The sequence below is a fragment of the Belonocnema kinseyi genome, chromosome 2 (assembly GCF_010883055.1).
Source record: "Belonocnema kinseyi isolate 2016_QV_RU_SX_M_011 chromosome 2, B_treatae_v1, whole genome shotgun sequence".
NCBI lineage: Eukaryota > Metazoa > Arthropoda > Insecta > Hymenoptera > Cynipidae > Belonocnema > Belonocnema kinseyi.
The window spans coordinates 168,823,647-168,842,766 of NC_046658.1; the positions used below are offsets into that span (position 1 = coordinate 168,823,647).

Here is a 19,120-nt window from a genome sequence, read left to right on the forward strand (position 1 = left end):
GAAACCTTTGTGAAATCTTTGCGAAATATTTCAAATATTTTATAAACATTTGGTAATATTTTTGAAATGATTGAAATCTTTGGAAAATCATTAAATCTTTGTGAAATGTTTTATATTTATTCAAAATCTTTAAAAAAATATTGGGAATCTTTGCAATCTTTGGAGAATCATTGAAATCTTTATAAAATATTATTTAAACATTAAAAAATTGTTGAAATCTTTGGGGAATCATTAAAATCTTTGAAATATTTATGAAATTGTTGAAAACTTTGAGAAATCACTGAAACAGTTGTAAAATCTTTGATAAATCTTTCAAATTTTACGAATATTTGATCATATTTGTGAAATGATTGAAATCTTTCGAAAATCACTGAAATTGTTGAATCTTTGGAAATCATTAGAGTATGTGAAATCTTTTAAATCTATCCGAAATATTTGTGAAGCCTTTAAAATCTTTGTGATATCTTTGGGAAATAATTTTAATCTTTTAAAAACTTTGCGAAATAATTCAAATATTTTATAAGTATTTCATAATATTTTTTGAATAATTGAAATTTTTTGAAAATCATTAAATCTTTATGAAATGTTTTAAATCTATCAAAAATATTTATGAAATATTTGAAATCTTTAAAATAATGGATACATTTTTGTTGTTTATTTCCAACCTAAAAGACAAATTTTGAACTAAAACGATAAATATTTAACTATAATACTTGAATTTGTAACCGAAAAAAAGAATTTTCAAACAAGACGATTAATATTCAAAGAAAAAGACCATTTTTTACATGAAAAAAAAACGTTTTTTTACGAATTACGTGTATTTTAAACGAAACATTTGAATTTTCAATTAAAAAAGGCCAATTTTCTAACAAATTGTGCAATTTTGAAATAAAAAAGATCAATTTTCAATTAAAAATGGTTTTCAGTTACAGAAATTATTTTTAACCAAACTGATAAATTTTCAACTAAAATGATGAATCTTCAAATAGAATGTTTCAAGTTTATGCCAAAAAGATAAATTTTCAGCTATTAAGATTGATTTTTTACCAAAAATATACCAATTTTCCACGAAGTACATACATTTTCAAACAAATAGTTTAATTTGAAAACGCAAAATATCAATTTTTAACCAAATAGCTGAACTTTCACCAAAAAAAGAAAATTCATTTTCAACATAAGATGAATTTTAAATCGAAACGATAAATCTTCAACAAAAAATAAAAAATCAATTTTTTTAACAAAGCAGTTTAACTTTTAACCAAGTGGTTGAATTTTTAACAAAACGAAAAAAAAAGATGATTTCGCAAAGAAAAATGTAACAAAATTTTGTATTGTTATTCAGAACTATTTTCTCTTTGAAATAATACTACTACACTAAAAACTGCTTAAAGAACTTTATCCAAAATTAAAAGAGGTAATTTTCAAAGAGGGCGTTAAAAAAAAATCTTTTCTTCAAAATCCGAATTATAATTCTTTAAAAAAAAATCTGTGTCATTAAAAAAATGCTCTGTTCCATGTGAAATTATATTTCATTATCGAAACTCCTTCTCCAAAAAAAAATCAGAAGTAAATTCCCGGTTTTAAAATTAAATTCCCAGTCATTTCCCGGGGGGTTTTTTTTTTATTCGAAAATTCAACTTTATGGTTGAGAATTATTGAAGTATGTTCAAAATTCGCTTTTTTTCGGCACAAAATTAATCTTTTTGTTTAAAATTTTAACTTTTTTGTTGAAAATTCGACTTTTTGGTTGAAAATGATCGAATTTTGTTTAAAAAATCGCTTTTTTCGGTAGAATTTTTTTTCTTTAATTGATTTTTTTATTATAAAATTTAATGTCTAGGTTTTAAAGTTTCATTAAACTTTTCTTTCTTTCTTTTTTTTAACTTTTCTTTCTCAAAAATTCAACTTTTATGTAAAGAATTCTTGAATTCTATTAAATATTCATCTTTTTTGGTAGTAATTGAATCATTTTGTTTCACATTTCACCTTTTTTGTTGAAATTTTAACTATTTGTTGAAAAATTCTTCATTCTTAGTCGAAAATTCGACTTATTTGTTGAAAATTATTGAAATTTGTTGAAAATTCGCTTTTTCGGTAGTAAAGTAATCTTTTTGTTTCAAACTACTTTTTTTATTTGAAAATTCAACTTTTTGGTTGAGAAATCTTGAATTTGGTTAGAAAATCGCTTTTTTTCTGCAGAAAATTATTTTTGTTCTCTACAAATTGATTTTTGTTGAAACTTTAACTTTTTGTTTACAAATTCTTCTTTCTTAGTCGAAAATTCGACTTATTGGTTGAGTATTATTGAAGTTTGTTAAAAATTCGCTTTTTCGATCGAAAATTAATCCTTCTGTTTAAAATTTCATCTTTTTACTTTAAACATTCGACTTTTTGGTTGAAAATTATTGAAATTTGTTAAAAAGTCGCTTTTTCGATCGAAAATTAATCCTTTTGTTTAAAATTTCATCTTTTTACGTTGAAAATTCGACTTTTTGGTTGAAAATTATTGAAATTTATTGAAAATTCGCTTTTTCGGTAGAAAAGTAATCTTTTTGTTTCAAACTACTTTTTTTATTTGAAAATTCAACTTTTTGGTTGAGAAATCTTGAATTTGGTTAGAAAATCGCTTTTTTTCTGCAGAAAATTATTTTTGTTCTCTAAAAATTGATTTTTTTTTATAAAAATATAACAACTAGGTTTTAAAGTCTAATTTCTTAAAAATTAGAAAAAAATTCGTTCTTCCTCAAAAATTCCACTTTTATAGAGAATTCTTGAATTATATTAAATATACGACTTTTTTGGTAGTAATTAAATCACTTTGTTTCACATTTAAGGTTTTTTGTTGAAAATTCAACTTTTAGGTTGAGAATTATTGAAATTTGTTGAAAATTCAATTTTTTGGTAAAAAAATAATCTTTTTGTTTCAAACTACTTTTTTTTTATTTGAAAATTCAACTTTTTGGTTGAGAATTCTTGAACTTTGTTAGAAAATCGCTTTTTCAGTATAAAGTTATTTTTGTTGTTTAAAAATGGATGTTTTTATTTAAAAATTTAACATCTAGGTTTTAAAGTTAAACCACTTTCTTAAAAATTAAAAAAAAATTTTCTTTCTCAAAAATTAAACTTTTTCGTAGAGAATTCTTGATTTTTATTCAATATTCGTCTTTTTTGGTAGTAACTGAATTATTCTCTTGCACAATTCACGTTTTTGGTTGAAACTTTAACTTTTTTGTTGAAAAATTCTTCTTTCTTAGTTGAAAATTCGACTTTTTGGTTGAGAATTATTGAATTTTGTTTAAAAATAGCATTTTCGGTAAAAAATTAATCTTTTTGTTTCAAAATTCATCTTTTCAGTTAAAAATTTGACTTTATGGTTGAGTATTCTAGAATTTTGTTAAAAATTAGTTTTTTCGGTGAATAATTAATTTTTTTTATAAATTCATCTTTTTGGTTAAAAATTTAAGAACTACGTTTTAAAGTTAAACTACTTTATAAAAATTTTAAAAAATTCTTTCTTTCTAAATAATTCAACTTTTTCGTAGATAATTCTCGAATTTTATTAAATATCTGTCTTTTTTGGTAGTAATAGAATCATTTTGTTTCACAATTCATCTTTTTTGTTAAAATTTTAACTTTCTGTTTAAAAATTCTTCTTTCTTCTTAAAAATTGGACTTTTTGGTTGAAAGTCTCGAATTTGGTTAAAAATCTTTTTTTTTCCGTAGAAAATTAATCTTTTTGCTTGAAATTTCATCTTTTTCGGTTGAACATTCGACTTTTTGGTTGAGGATTATTAAAATTTGTTAAAAATTCGCTTTTTCGGTAGAAAATTAATCTTTTTGTTTAAAAATTCATCTTTTTATTTAGAAATTGAACAACTAGGTTTAAAATTTAAACTACTTTCTTAAAAATTAAAAAAAATTATTTTTTTTGTCTCAAAAATTCTACTTTCTCGTTGAGAATTCTTGAATTTCATAAAATATTCGTCTTTTCTTTATAGTAAATTAATCTTTTTGTTTAAAAGATTATCTCTTTTTGTTTAAAATTCGACTTTTTGATTGAGAATTCTTGAATTTCCTTAACAATTCGTTTTTTTCGGTAGAAAATTAATCTTTATGTTTAAAAATTTGACTTTTTGGTACAGAATTTGTGAATCTGGTCGAATATTCGTTTTTTTTTGGGAGGAATTTAATATTTTTGTTTTAAACTTATTCTTTTTAGTTAAAAATTTAACTACTAGGTTTTAAAGTTAAATTACTTTCTTCAAAATTGAAAAAAATTTGTTTTCGTTCTTTCTTAAAAATTCAACTTTTTGGTCGTGAATTGACGGATTTTGTAAAAAATTAATCTTTTTGTTTTAAAATTTATCTTGTTTATTTTGAAAAATTAACTTTTTGTTCAAAATTATTGAATTCTGTTAATAAATTCGTATTTTTTGGTATCAAATTAATCGTTTTGTTTAAAAATGCATATTTTTTGTTTAAAATTAAACTTTTTAGTGCAGAAGTCGTGAATTTTGTTAAATATTCCGCCTTTTTTGGTAGGAAATAAGCTTTTTGTTTTAAAATTCAACTTTTGGGTTGAGAACTCTTAAATTGCATTAAAAATTCGTTTTTTTCGGTAAAAATGAATCTTTTTATTTATAAATTCTTCCTCTTTTGTAGAAAATTCAACCTTTTGATGTCAAATTCTTAAATTTTGTTAAATATTCATCTGTTTGGTAATAAATTCATCTTTTTCTTTAAAAATTCAGTTTTCTTAGTTAAAAATTTAACAAATAGGTTTTAAAGTTAAACTACTTCCTTAAAAATTAAATTTTTACATTCTTTTTTAATAAGTTCACTTTTTGATTGAAAATTCTTCAATTTTATTAAAAATTCGTCTTTTCTAGTAGTGAATTAATCTTTTTATTTTATAATTCGTCTTTTTTAGTTGAAAACTCAACTTTTTGGTTGAGAACTATTAAATTTCATTAAAAATTGGTCTTTTCAGTAGAAAATTAATCTTTTTGTTTTAAAATTTATCTTGTTCAGTTTGAAAAATCAACTTTTCGTTAGAGAATTCTTGAATTTTTATAAAAATTCGTCTTTTTCTGTAGAAAAATTAATCATTTTGTTTTAAAAAATCATCTTTCTAATTAATAATTGTACAACGATGTTTTAAAGTCTTTTTGTTAACAATAAATCTATTTCAGTTGACAATTCAACTTTTGAGTTGAGAGTTCTTGTATTTTTTTGAAAATTCGTCTTTTTTTTTGGTATAAAATTAACTTTTTCATCCGAATTTTATAATTTTCATTTGATAATTTAACTATTTTGTATAGAAAATTCGTCATTTTGTGTTGAAAGTTCAAAACTTTAGTTAGAAAAATCCACTATTTGGTGGAAAAATCGTTTCTTTTTATAATTAAAAATTATTATTATTTTTTTTTAAGTAAAAGTTTAACCATTCCATTTTTGGCTAAAACATCTTGTTAATTTTGCAATTTCAATTGGAATTTTTCGATTTAGCACACCTCGGTTTATTGCCTAATACACGCAGATTACTCTTACCTAAAACGCCAGTGTGTGAGGCTATGCAGGATCAGCCGTAAGTGGTCATTTTTTTTTTGTTGGATTCCTTTGTGGCGTGGATGGCCTTCCCGCTTGGCCTGTGTTCATTCCAGCGTATTGATACTTGGCCTTCTTTTCCGACGGTTTCAGAATCTGCACAAGATAATAATCACATAAAAAATTTAAATGATTATTAATTTTATAAGCGTGATCAAGAATAGGGTCGCTACAGAAGTCGGGTCTCCAAAATTCTTTGACTTTTCCAAATATTTATGTGCCCAATATTTGAAAAAAAAATCCAATCAAATATATTCAGTATCAAAACACTCGACAGATTTTATAATTATTTACCAAAAATTTCTTACAAAATAATTAGGTAATTGCAGGTCTTTTAACTTATTTTATAAATAAAAAATAGTGCAAATAATTCCACAAATTTAAAAAAAATAGTGCTGATAATTCAAATATTTGGTTAAAAATTTAATTAGTTTGTTAGCAATTTGTACTTTTAATTATTCAAATTAAATTATCTTGAAACTTTAATTAATTTGATAACAAAAATTTTTTACTGAAAATTACAAGTTTTTAAATGAAAATTGAACTACTCCATTTTTGGTAAAAAATTTACCTTTTTTATTTGAAAATTCACTTTTTTGTTGAAAATTAAATTTTAAACTAAAAATGTAACTATTTGGTTTAAAATATAATTGATTTCTCAACAATTTGCACTTTTATTTATTCACATTTCATTTTTTAATAGAAATTCAAATACTCGATTTTTCGCTGAAAATCTATCTTCGTTTTTTGAAAATTCAACTTATTTGGATGAAACGTTAACTAATTTGTTAAAAACACTCTATCTTTAATTTAATTTTTTTAACTGAAAATTTAACTATTCCATTTTCGGTTAAAAATTTGCCTTTTATTATTTGAAAATTCACTTTTTTAGCTAAAAATTAAACTATTTGTTAAAAAATTTAATTAATTTGTCAACAATTCGTGCTTTTATTTATTCATATTTCAATTTTTAATAGAAATTCAAATATTCGATTTTTTGCTGAAAATTTATCCTCATTTGTTAAAAACATTTTTGTTGCTTGGAATTTAATTTTTTCAAATGAAAATTTAACTTCCATTTTCGTTTAAAAATTTACCTTTTTATTCGAAAAATCAGTTTATTTTAAAAATGCACTTTTTTTGTTCAGAAATAAATTTCAAAACTAAAAATTCAACTATTTGGTTAAAAATTTAATTGATTTGGCAATATTTGTACTTTTATTTATTCAAATTTATTTTTTAATGAAATTTCAACTATTCTATTTTTTGTTGAAGAATTATCTTCTATGGTTGAAACTTGTTTTAAAAACTTCTTTTTACTTGAAAATGAATTATTTTAAATGAAAATTCACTTTACTTGAAAAATTCACTTTTTTGTTCATAATTAAATTTCAAAACTAAAAATTCAACTATTTGGTTAAAAATTTAATTGATTTGGCAATATTTGTGCTTTTATTTTATCTTCATTTGTTGAAACTAATTTGATAAAGACTTTGTTTTACTTGAAATTTACAAAATTTAACTAAAAATTGAACTACTCCATCTTTGGATAAAGATTTAACTTTCTTATTTCAAAATTCACTTTTTTTGTTTGAAAATCAATTTGAATCTGAAAATGTAACTATTTCGCTTGAAATAATTGATTTGGCAATAATTTGTACTTTTATTTATTTACATATCATTTTTGAAATTGAATTTTTTCTAACTAAAAATTTAACTATTTTATTTTCGGTTAAATATTCACCTTTTTTATTTAAAAATTCAATTTTTTGAAAATTAAAATAAAATTTGAAACTAATAATTTAACTATTTCATTTTTAATAGAAAATTTATCTTTTTTTAATTAAAAATTCAACTAATTGGTTAAAAAATCATTTTTCTGGATAAAGACTTGAAAGTAAACTTTTCTATTGTTGTTCAAAATTGATCTTTTTTGCTTGAAATTTAAAAAAAAAAGATCGTTTGAAAATTAAATTTGAATGTAAAAATTCACATTTCATTTTTGGTAAGAGAAAAATCTTTTTTAGTTGAAAGTTTGACTATTTATTTAAAAATTCGTCTTTTTCAGTAAGAAAAATGATCTGGTTGGTTGAAGATGTATATTTATTAGTTCTAAATTCAACGAAAGATTTGAAAAAAAGGATTTTTTAGTAGAAAATTGATCTGTTTGATTAAAAATACACCTTTTGGTTGAAATATCAACTATTTTATTATCAATTTCTCTTTTTTAATTTCTTTGGAAGAAAATTATTCTTTTTTGATTCGGAATTCATGTCTTGTTAAAAATTTATATTTTTATGTAATTTAAAGTTCATGTATTTCCTTAAATATTTAACTACTTTGTAGAAAATTCGTATTTGCGACTCAAAAATTAAAGAATTTGGTAAAAAATTCAAATATTTGGTTAAAAATTAAAGTATTTTGTTGAAAATACTAATTTTTTAATTATAATCACTTTTTTTATTTAGAAATAAAATCTTTACATCATCTAATGAGCTTTCTTGGTGAAAATGAGTATTTTCAGGTGGAAATTCAACTGTTTTGCAGAGAATTCATCTGTTTGATTTGAATATTCAACAATTTGATAAAAAATGCAACTGCTGTGTTCAAAAATTTATGTAATTTATTAATAATTGATCTTCTTGTTAAAAAATTTAATTAAAAGGGATCAATTTTCCAGCAAAAATGGAATACTTGCTTTTTTAGTAAAACAATTCATTAACAAATTATACATCTTCAATCAAAAAAATAAATAAATTTTTATCCAAATAGTTAAATGTTCAGCCCAGAATATGAATTGAAAAAAAAATAATAATAAATTTTCAAACAAAGAAGTGAAATTTTAACCAAAAATATTGGTTTTCCATCCAGAAAGAATCATTTTTAACAAAAAATACATGACTTTACAACCAAATATTTTAGTGTTTATTGAAATTTTCAACCTAACAGTTCAAATTTTAAACGAAAAAGGTGAATAAGTCAACAAGAAGATTAATATTGTACCACAAAAAAGATGCATTCAATAAAATTCAGAAATTAAAAAAAAAGTTTACATTTCCAGCTAATGAAGATTAATGTTCAACCAATCCTCAATAGGTTCAATTTACAGTTACAAAACTAATTTTAAAATTTTAAAAACTTATTTTTAAACGAAACAAATGAGCTTTGAACCGAAAAGATTATTTAAAAAAAAACATATACAAGAACTTGCAACCAAAAAAGTGAATCTGTCTCAGAAAAGAATAATTTTCTACCACAAAAGACAGAACAAAGAAAGGTTTTTTTTCAATTGCTGTTCACAATTAGCGAAAATATTGCAATTAAAAAAAAAACGAATTTTCAACAAAATAGTTGAATTTTAATCCAGAAAATATTTGAATTCTCTTTTAAATCATTTAAATCATTTTAAATCATGACGTTTATTCTAAATTTTCTTTAAAAAAACAGAGCCAGAACTTTTATAATTAATTAATTTTCAAATAAAATGGTGAATCTTCAACTAGTATAATTTTTTATTATTTAATTATTTTTTAGAATAATTTTAAAACTAAAATATGAGTTTTTTAAAAGAATAATGTTAATTTTCAAACAAAAAGATTAATTTTTTACGAAAAAAACACAATTTTTCAACAAAGTACATGAATTTTAATAAAATTGATGATTTTTCAATCAAAGGCGACAATTTTTCAACCAAATAGTTGAATTTTGAACTAGAAAAAAATTAATTTTAAACAGAAAATGAAATAGTTGGGTATCTAGAAAAAAATCTTTATTTTCATCTAAACTGATGAATTTTTAACTAAAATGATGAATTATAGGCTGAAATAGTTGAACTTTCGACCAAAAAAATCATCATTTTTACGAGAAAAAAAAAGATAAATTTTAAACAAAATTAAAATAATTAAGTTTTAAGTTAAAAAAAATTAATGCTTAACCAAAAAAGACGAATTTTTAACTAAAAAAGGCCGTTTTTAACCAAAAATTAAATTATTAAATTTGCAGTCAAAAAATGAATATTTAACAACAAAATGAATTTTTAACTAAAATTATGAAGTATTATATTGGAATAGTATTTTCATTTTCAGTGTGAGAAAACAATTATTTTAAACCAAAAAAGAAACAACTTTTCAATAAAATAGCTCATTTTTAACCAAAGAAATGAATTTTTAATTAAAACTGTTAATTTTTGAACTAGAAAAGGTTAATTTTCCACGTTTAAATTTTCAGTTTAAAAAATTTAACTTTCAAGCAAAAATAGAATGGTTGAATTTTCCGATAAAATCTAATTCTTAATAACAATTAAATCAGATTTTGAGAAAAATAGTTAAATTCTCTATTGGGAGTTAAAGTTTAAATTGAAAAATTGATTTTCAACAAAGTAGTAACATTTTTAGAAAGAGAGGAATTTTCAATTAAAATATCGAATCTTCCAACAACAAACAAATTCATTTTCAACAAAAGAGTTTAGCTTTTAAACACAAATCGTTGAATTTTCAATAAAAAAGGTAAATCCCCCCCCCCCCCAAATGTAAAAAAACATTTCTATTATAACCAAAAAAAGACGAATTTTTAGGCAAATAAGAACACTTTTTAACCAAAAATTAAATAAGATTCATTTTCTACAAAAAAAGACGAACTTTCCACAAATTACATAAATTAAAAAAATAGTTGTAATTTTTATATAAAAAACATTAATTTTCAACCAAATAGTTGAGTTTTCATTTGGAAAAAGGTCAGATTTCAACCAAAAATAGAATGGTTGAATTTTCCGATGAAAACTTAATTCTTGAAAAAAATATCCTCTCTTTTAATTCCCGGTTTTAAATATTTAAAAGGTTCTCGTTCCACGTCCAACATTGCCAGCTCCAAGTTAAATTTTATTTCAAATTATAAAAATAAGGAACAAATTGAAATTTTCTATAATCAGTAGTAAATTAAAAAAAAAAGTTAATTCTCATCCAAAAAAGCTCGTTAAATTTCTAACCAAACAGCTGCATTTTTGTTTAAAAAAAAATTAAAATGTTACTAAAACGGGTGACTTTTTTTAATCAAAAAGACAAATTTTCACAGAAAGAGTCAAATTTTCATCAAAAAAGATTTCATTTAACTGTTCAACACAAAAATACGAATATTAAACAAAAATTAAATTTTCTAGAAAATAGTTGAATTTTGGAAATGAAAATACTATTAGTTGAATATAAAAAAAAACAGGTGAATCCCCGACGAAAAATATTTTTTTTTTAAATTAGATTACAATTCAAAAATCTTTCCACTTCAAAATACTACTTCCACTCTAAAAATAGGGTGACCGTTTTAATCAAAGAAAAAAAATCCCAGTCATTTCCCGGGTTTTTTCTCCGTTCACAAATATTTTTCACGGCCAAAGAAATTGTAAAAATTACACTCTAATGCCAAATTTTTTTCCTTCCATTTGAAGCGATAACAACTGAGCTACAAATGGAAACACTCAAAGTGGAACTCTTGAATTTTAAACTTTTAAAATTAAATTTTGACCGTTTTTTTCATTAAAAAATTTTGAACATGTTATTTGATCTTTCAAAAAATCTAGATTAAAAAAAAAATTTCAGAACTTCTAAACATATTTTAAAATAATGGGAATTTTTCCTTAAAATTTTTTTTAAATCCTTCAAAATTAAAAAAAAAAACTTCCTTAAAATCCTTTCAAATTTCAACTTCCTGATTTTTTTAAAGACAGATTTTTTATTCTAAAATTTTTGTAAAATTCCCGGTCAAAAAATAAATTCCCTGTCATTTCCCACTTTTTCCAGGTCTCATAAAATTCCCGGTTTTAATTCTTTTTAAAGCAATTCCCGTTCCGTGTCAAAAATTCCCTGTTCCAAGGGAAATTATACTTCAAATTACTAAAATAATTAAAACTTGAAATTTGCTACGATCAGAAGTAAAATCCCTGTTTTTAAATTCATTTCCCGATTTATTCCCGGTCGTTTCCCGATTTTTATCGATCATTTCCCGGTTTGAGGTTTTATAATTCAATTATGAGAATCACATACCTGAAAACTGCACATTAAAGTATCATCAACGCTCATCATGCCTCCTGCGTTGTCGAATTCACCGCAGTAATTTGGGGCTGAAAATAGAGTGACGAGCTGTCTTTTCGCGAAGAATTCATATCCGTCTTCGACGACCTGGTGCGCCCTGCAGATGAGATCCATGTCGTGACGATGGAGGAATTTTGAGACTACGTCAGGCCCGAAAGTGAACGAAACTCCCCTGTCATTTTCTCCCCAACCCTGAAAAATTAGCAATATTTTTATGCATTTATTGCACAAATTTCCGCTTCTGTTTCAATCTTTGAAATATAAAATCAAACCCTGGAAAAAAAACAAAAAATCTCCTGACAATTCCAGATTTTTTTCAGTTACCTCAAGTTTTTTCTAGATATAATTTTTCATTGTAGGGAGCTATTCAAACATTTAGAATTTTTAAACAATTGACTCGGAATATGTATAGAGTTTCAAGAGTTTATTATAAATAATTTTGTTTTTTCAGTTTCTAGGAATTCAATCAATATGTTTCATTTAGAAAGCTTAGGAAAAATTATATTAAAAGGTATTATTAAATATATTGGCAGCGTCGATTAATTCAATAATTAAATAGTACTAAAAACATGATTAAACATTTCTTGAATTTCTCTCTAAGGGCCATTAATTTGAATAATTCAATTTTTTATCTGATCGCATACTTAAAATTTAGTGCATATTCAGGTAAAATTAATCTGGGTACCATAATTAAAATTGATTTGAACCGTCTAAAATTCCTAACTTTTCAAGTAAAAATAATGCATTTTTTAACAAATAGATCATTTTTTAACCAATTAATTGGATTTTTATACAAAAATTTTGTAACAAAAGAGACGATTTTTCGGAAAACGCAGTTTCAATTAAAATGATGGAACTTTATATTAATTTGTTTTTAAAAAAATTAATGATTTTATACCCACAATTAGGTTTATAAAAATATAAACTGCAACTTTAAAATGACCTGCATCATTTACCTGAAGAATGGTCATTTTGCTTCTTAAATTTTGGCTTTAAAACCAAAATTTAAACATTAAAAAAAAAAATTTAGAAACAAAAACAAATTTACTGCCAAATTTCACACATATGTAATTTATCTATATTATTATAAATATAAGTGAAATAGTTGAATTTTAAATAAAAATTGTGTATTTTCAGCTAAGAAAAATCAGTTCTCAACCAATAATGGAATAGTTACAATTTCTGATCAAAAATTAATTTTTCACAAAAAAAAATCTCAACCGAAATGATGAATTTTTGACAAAAATTTAATTTTTTAAAGAAGAAGGTTAATTTGAAACCAAAAACTTAACATTCAATTAATCCTTAACTGCAAAAGATTCATTTTAAACCAAGAGCTGAAATTCTAACCAAAGCATTTGAACTTTCAACCAAGCAGGTTTTTTTTTAATCAAAAAAATTAACTTTCAACTGAAATTATGAATATTTAACTAGAATACTTAAATTTTCAAGGAAGAAAATTAATTTTCTACCAAAAGAAAGAATTTTACAACAAAAGACAAGAATATTTAACAAAGTAGTTGAATTTGCAACTAAAAAAGACCCATTTTCAAACAAAATATTTAAACTTTCAACTTTGTTTTCAAGTAAAAAAGATCACAGTTCTCAAACAAAAATAGAAAGTTCAATTTTCTGTACAAGTAACTTTATTTAAAAATAATTAGATGAATTTTCAACTAAAATTATGAATATTTTATTAGAATACTTTAATTTTCAACCAAAAGGATTATTTTTTGACCAAAAAAGAACAAAGTGGTCGTTTTAATCACATACAAAAATTCCCAGTTATTTCCCGGTTTTTTACCAAGTTCGAAAATTTTTTTCACGGTCAATGAAATTAAAAATTCGTCTAAAGCTAAACATTTTTCCATTTTAACTGATAAACATTGAGCCTCAAATCATTTTAAGCAATTTGAAGCTAGAAATATTAAAAAGATGAAATATTACATTTCTGTTATAAACTGAACACTTTTTAAATTAAAAGTTAAATTATTTTCATTTTAAATAGTTTAAAAATTCTTAAACAGCTTCAAAATTTTATTCCAAAATCTTGGAACACCTACATTTTGTAATAGACTTATTCAAATTTGAAATTATTTTTGTATTTTTTTCAAAACTTATAAACATATTTTAAAATGATCCGAATTCTTCCTAAATTAAAAAAAAATTTTAATCTTGTAAAATTAAAAATATTTCCTTGAATTTTTCCAGATTCGTTTTTGGCAAGTTGAAAAATCTTTTTAAATATTCTCTTAAAATTCATTTTACTAAATAAAATGTCATTTTCAATATTCCTAGGAATCTTAAGAAAATGTTTTTTTTAAGCCTTTCATAATTCTTAAAAAACTTATAAATTTTTTGTTTGAAATCTGCAAAAAACTATAGTTTGTTTTAAATTAAGCTGTGGGCTATTTGTACCGACATTTTTATTATATTTATCATGTACATAAAAATTACATAAAAATTAATTGAAATTAAGCAGTTAAAAAAATTAATTTTCCCGAACAGAAATTTCAATCAAAGTAATGAATTTTCAACTAAAATGATTAATATTTAACTGGAATATGTGAATTTTAAACAAAATAAAAAAATGAATTTTCAAACCAGGAGATTAATTTTTAACCACAAAGAATAATTTTCAATTAATCTTCGATTAGAATAAATTTTAAAACAAAAAGATTAATTTTTTGCTAATATAATAGATCCTTAATTAGAATCTAGATCAATTTTAAATCAAAAATAAAATAGGTAAATTCGCAGGTAAGAAAATTAATCTTAAGCAAAGAAAAAAAAACGAATTTGCACAAATAAAGAATCATTGTTATAAATTTTATCTTAAAATTAAAAAAAAAATTAAGCACGCTCTAGAAAAAAATCCTGGTCATTTCCAGGATTTTCAAAGTATATCAAAATTTCCTGACAATAGGAGATCTTTTTAAATAATCTGTTTAATAATTTTCCTGTTAAAAAAATAAACTATTTTATAACTATAAATAAGAAAATATGAATTATTTTCTTAATTAAAAATAAAACTTCTTAACAACCTGTACCTTCTTTTAAACAAGAATTTGCTTTTATAATTAACTATAAGATACCGCACACATAAAAAATAATAAATACTCTTCGCATTCCGTTAAAAAAATGTAAATTTCCATGTTTTCAAGATCGCTAGATACTATAATCTTAAAATATAAGCCTACAATAAATATTATACATAAAAATTTCCATAATAAAAAAAAACTATAAACTAAATTTTCTTTTTGCTTGCAGAGGCTGAAAATTTTTAAAAAGTTCCATATTTGAATCCAAGAAAAGGTGATAAAACTTTCCAAGTCTCAGAATAGATAAGTGGATTATTAAATAAAAATGTTAAAAATATTATTCAACGGATATTTTCCTGCTAAAGTTATTTTCTTTTAAACATAAAATAGTGTTTGTCAAGTTGTCAATTTCATCATTCACGTCAATAAAATTAATTAAATATCAAATTCAACGAGGGTAAATAGAAAAATTAAAATTTATGAGTATTTTATAATTATATATTTTAAAATCTTACCTGTACGTCTTTGTCAGGATCAGACCAGAGCAAATCACAAAGTAATCCCGTATCAGGAACATCGGTTGGTCGCATAATTCTTCTGATTTGTTCCATTCCCTGTAAAAAATTTTTTTTCATTAATTAATCATTTATTTTTCAAATAATCCCGAAATAAAAATGGATACATTTTAAACTTGAAAAAATAAATTTAACTTATTTAAAAAAAAAATTGCCAAAAATCAGGTCTCTGGAAAAAATGTTTTCTACGATTTTAAGAAATAAATAATATTATCAATGAAAGAAAGAACATTTTCTATTTAAAAACTCTTTGTCATTTAATTAATTAATTGCGATCTTTTAAAATGTTTAAAAATTTTACCAAAAAGATAAATTTTCAAACAAGAAGATTAATTAAAATATTTAAATGTAATATATAAATATAATACTTAAATTTCTATTGAAAACGGAAGTTTTAAACAAAAAGACCAAATTTTCTAAATAAAGAGACAATTTTTCAATAAAAGGCATGCATATTTAATAAAGTAGTTGAATTTTTAACTAAAAACGACCAGTTTAAAACAAAATAGTTGAATTTTCAAATAAAAAAGAACAATCTTCAACAAAACATGGAAAAGCTAAATTTTCAGTTGAAAAAATAATAATTTCCAAGAAAATTGATGAATTTTCCAAAAATTAAAAAACCATTCTGAAAATAAATTTTTTTTTGTCAGCTTTAAAATTCTTCATTTTTAAACAAAAAGATAAATTTTCAAATGAGAAGATTAATTTTAAAATAAAAATATTAATATTCAATTAATTTTCAATTGGAATAGATTAATTTCTAACTAAAAAGATCAATTTTTAACCAAAAAAGTTTAACTTTTAACCAAGTAGTTTTATTTTTCATAAAAAAGATGAATTTTTAACTAAAACGATGAATATTTAAATATAATACTTAAATTTCTATTAAAATGGTTAATTTTCAAACAAAAAGACTAAATTTTCCAAAAAAAAAATAAAAGAGACGATTTTTCAATAAAAGGCATACATATTTAATAAAGTAGTTGAATTTTCAACTAAAAAAAGAACAATTTTGAACCAAAAATGGAAAAGTTAAATTTTCAGTTGAAAAAATAATAATTTCCAAGAAAACTGAGGAATTTACAAAAATTAAAAAACCATTCTGAAAATAAATGTTTTTTTTGTCAGCTTTAAATTTCTTCATTTTTAAACAAAAAGATAAATGTTCAAATAAGAAGATTAATTTTAAAATAAAAATATTAATATTCAATTAATTTTCAATTGGAATAGATTAATTTTAAACTATAAAGATCAATTTTTCACCAAAAAAGTTTAACTTTTAACCAAGTAGTTTTATTTTTCATAAAAAAAATTAATTTTCAACTACAACGATGAATATTTAAATACTTAAATTTCCATTGAAAAAGGTAAATTTTCAAACAAGAAAATTAATTTTTAAACTAAAAGACTAGATTTTCTAACAAGAGACGATTTTTCGATAACAGGCATACGTATTTAATAAAATAGTTGAATTTTCAACTAAAAAAAAATCAAAATTTCATAAGAAAAAGGAATATTTAAAAATAAGCAACTAAGAATTATTATATTCTTAAAAATAAAAAATAACTTTTGATATTTATGTCAATAAAATACGAGTAAAACAAGGCAAATGCAAAAGAATTGAAGATTAAATAAATTTAAAAAAAAAGTTTTATAAAACTTAAAAAAGCCATGTATTAAGTAAAATTTGAATGAATTCATAGAAAGATAATGAAAATGAGAAAAATTCAAGATAAATTAAAAAAAAAATGAATAGTGAACTATTGAAAAATATTATAAAATGCAGTTAATTAATTAAGTTTTAAATAAATTTTAAAAAAATCCAGGGGATTTCAAAATAATTTTATTAAATGCCTAAGAATTCAAGGCCAGTCAAAATAAAATAAAAATTAACCCTGTGAAGGGCACACTTCCGTAAAATTACATAAATAGCTTACTGGGTGATTTACACCCTAGGATATTCAAACGTGTGCTGTGCCGACGGTATTGGTTAGTTTTTTACAAGAAAATCAATTAATGATGTTTAATCTATCTAGTTTAAGGAGAAAAAGGTTTCATGGCAGTTTTTAAAATTTAAAGTAGTTAAAAAAAATCCTCCTTGGGAAAAAATTGAAAAATGACTTGTTTCACTCTAAAATTCATATCTTTTTAAGTTTTTGATATTTGTACTTCAAATTTTACTTGAATACTTCCGAGATGCGGCACTTTAAAAATGAAATTAGTCTAATAGTGTTCGTTCCACGGAGGTTATTTATTCTAAAAAATAAAAGCTTCACTTAAATGAAAAATGAAACACCGTACTTTGCGTGATTAAACGATTTTATTGATATTAAACTGCATATAAAAATTATAAAAATCAAAACTATGCGAAAATGAAAGAAAAAAAGGTCCTCATGATATTTATTAATCTGGAGCCATATGTTCCATTTTCTTCCATTTGGTGCGTTTTGTTAAAGCGCAAATAAGGCACAGGGTCTAATATACCCAGTATTAACCCCTGCAAGGGTCAATTGACCTAAAAGAAACGGAGGGTAGCGTTTGCAAAATTCAAATTTTTTTAGGGACCCTGGGCTATCTATTTTGGAAATTTGTTACACAATTAAAAATGTGAAATTTTTAGAAATCGCTTGAAATCTGTTGAACAATTCGAAATCTTTTAAAAATTCGATTTTCTAGTTGGCGGATAATTTTGTTATTTTAGTCAATCTAGCGATTAAGTTAAAAAATGCTTTCAAAGTAAAAAACGAAAGAAAATTAGCAGCATTTAAAAAAAAAAGTGTCAAAAATTGTCAATAGTGGCGTGAGTCCGAGGCCAATACATAACTCAACCATTAGAATCTGAAAATCCAAAGCCTCTGATTTAAACCTTCAAATTGCAAAGCATTCCACCGTAATTACATTTTCCATTTCCTCCTCGCTTTCCAATTAGAAGAATTCCTGATTTTCCAATACCATCCATAAATTATGTAACAGTTTTTAAATACTTTTTTGTTATTGTAATAACGTTATAAAGACATCATATCGATATAATTAGATCAAGGGTTTTGTTATTTTAATAAAATTCTAAAGAATTTATTTACATGAATTGAAAGACTTCAAAGTATGTTTTAATATTTCAAGGTTTCAATAGGTTTCAAATGATTTTTTAGATCTATAAAAAGTTCAAGGAATCTCAAAATAATTGAAATATGTCAGGGTACTTTATAGGATTCCAAGAAATATTCAAAAAAAAAATTTTTATTCCAAGGATTTCAATGATTTTGAGGGATTTTCGCGAATTTTATCAGATTTTTCAAAGATTTTTTTTTAAGATTCCAAAGTATTTTTAAAAGATTTTAAAAATTTTCCAAGGATTATACTGACTTTTTAAAAGGATTTAAAAATTAATGGAATTTTACCATATTTAATGAAATTTCAAATAATTTATCAACAATTGAATTATTTCAATTAACTAAACAAAATTTCAATATTTTAGGGTATTTCCACACATGTATTTTTTAAAAAATATTTTAAAGAATTTTAAAGATTTGAGCATATTTTTAAATATTTCAAGAAACTTTAATAGATTTAAAGAAATTTTTAAGCATTTTAAATATTTTAGATTATTTCAAAAGATTCCAAGGAAATTTTCATGAGCTTTAAAAAATTTCAAAGTAAAAAATTAAAATATGCAATTAAAATATGCTATTGAAATATGCAAAAATCATTTGTAACTCCATAACTATAAATTAAATTTCTCTTAAAACTCCATTTAAAAAGAATCAGCATTTTTATTTTCTATTATTAATAATATAAACTATTTAAAAATCCACAG

The 19,120-nt window shown here is 22.5% G+C and overlaps 1 protein-coding gene across 1 annotated transcript in view; it reads right to left on the reverse strand.

The window, feature by feature from the left end:
* The window catches only part of LOC117167517 (serine/threonine-protein phosphatase PP1-beta catalytic subunit), a 48,877-nt gene that overhangs the window by 5,929 nt on the left and 23,828 nt on the right, over positions 1 to 19,120 (reverse strand). Inside the window, exons 3-5 of the mRNA XM_033352517.1 lie at positions 15,244 to 15,342; positions 11,640 to 11,879; positions 5,551 to 5,703 (exon numbers count right to left, since the gene is read on the reverse strand). Of these exons, the coding sequence (XP_033208408.1) occupies positions 5,596 to 5,703; positions 11,640 to 11,879; positions 15,244 to 15,342 (447 nt within the window). The 3' untranslated portion in view covers positions 5,551 to 5,595. The remainder of the gene's footprint in view (positions 1 to 5,550; positions 5,704 to 11,639; positions 11,880 to 15,243; positions 15,343 to 19,120) is intronic.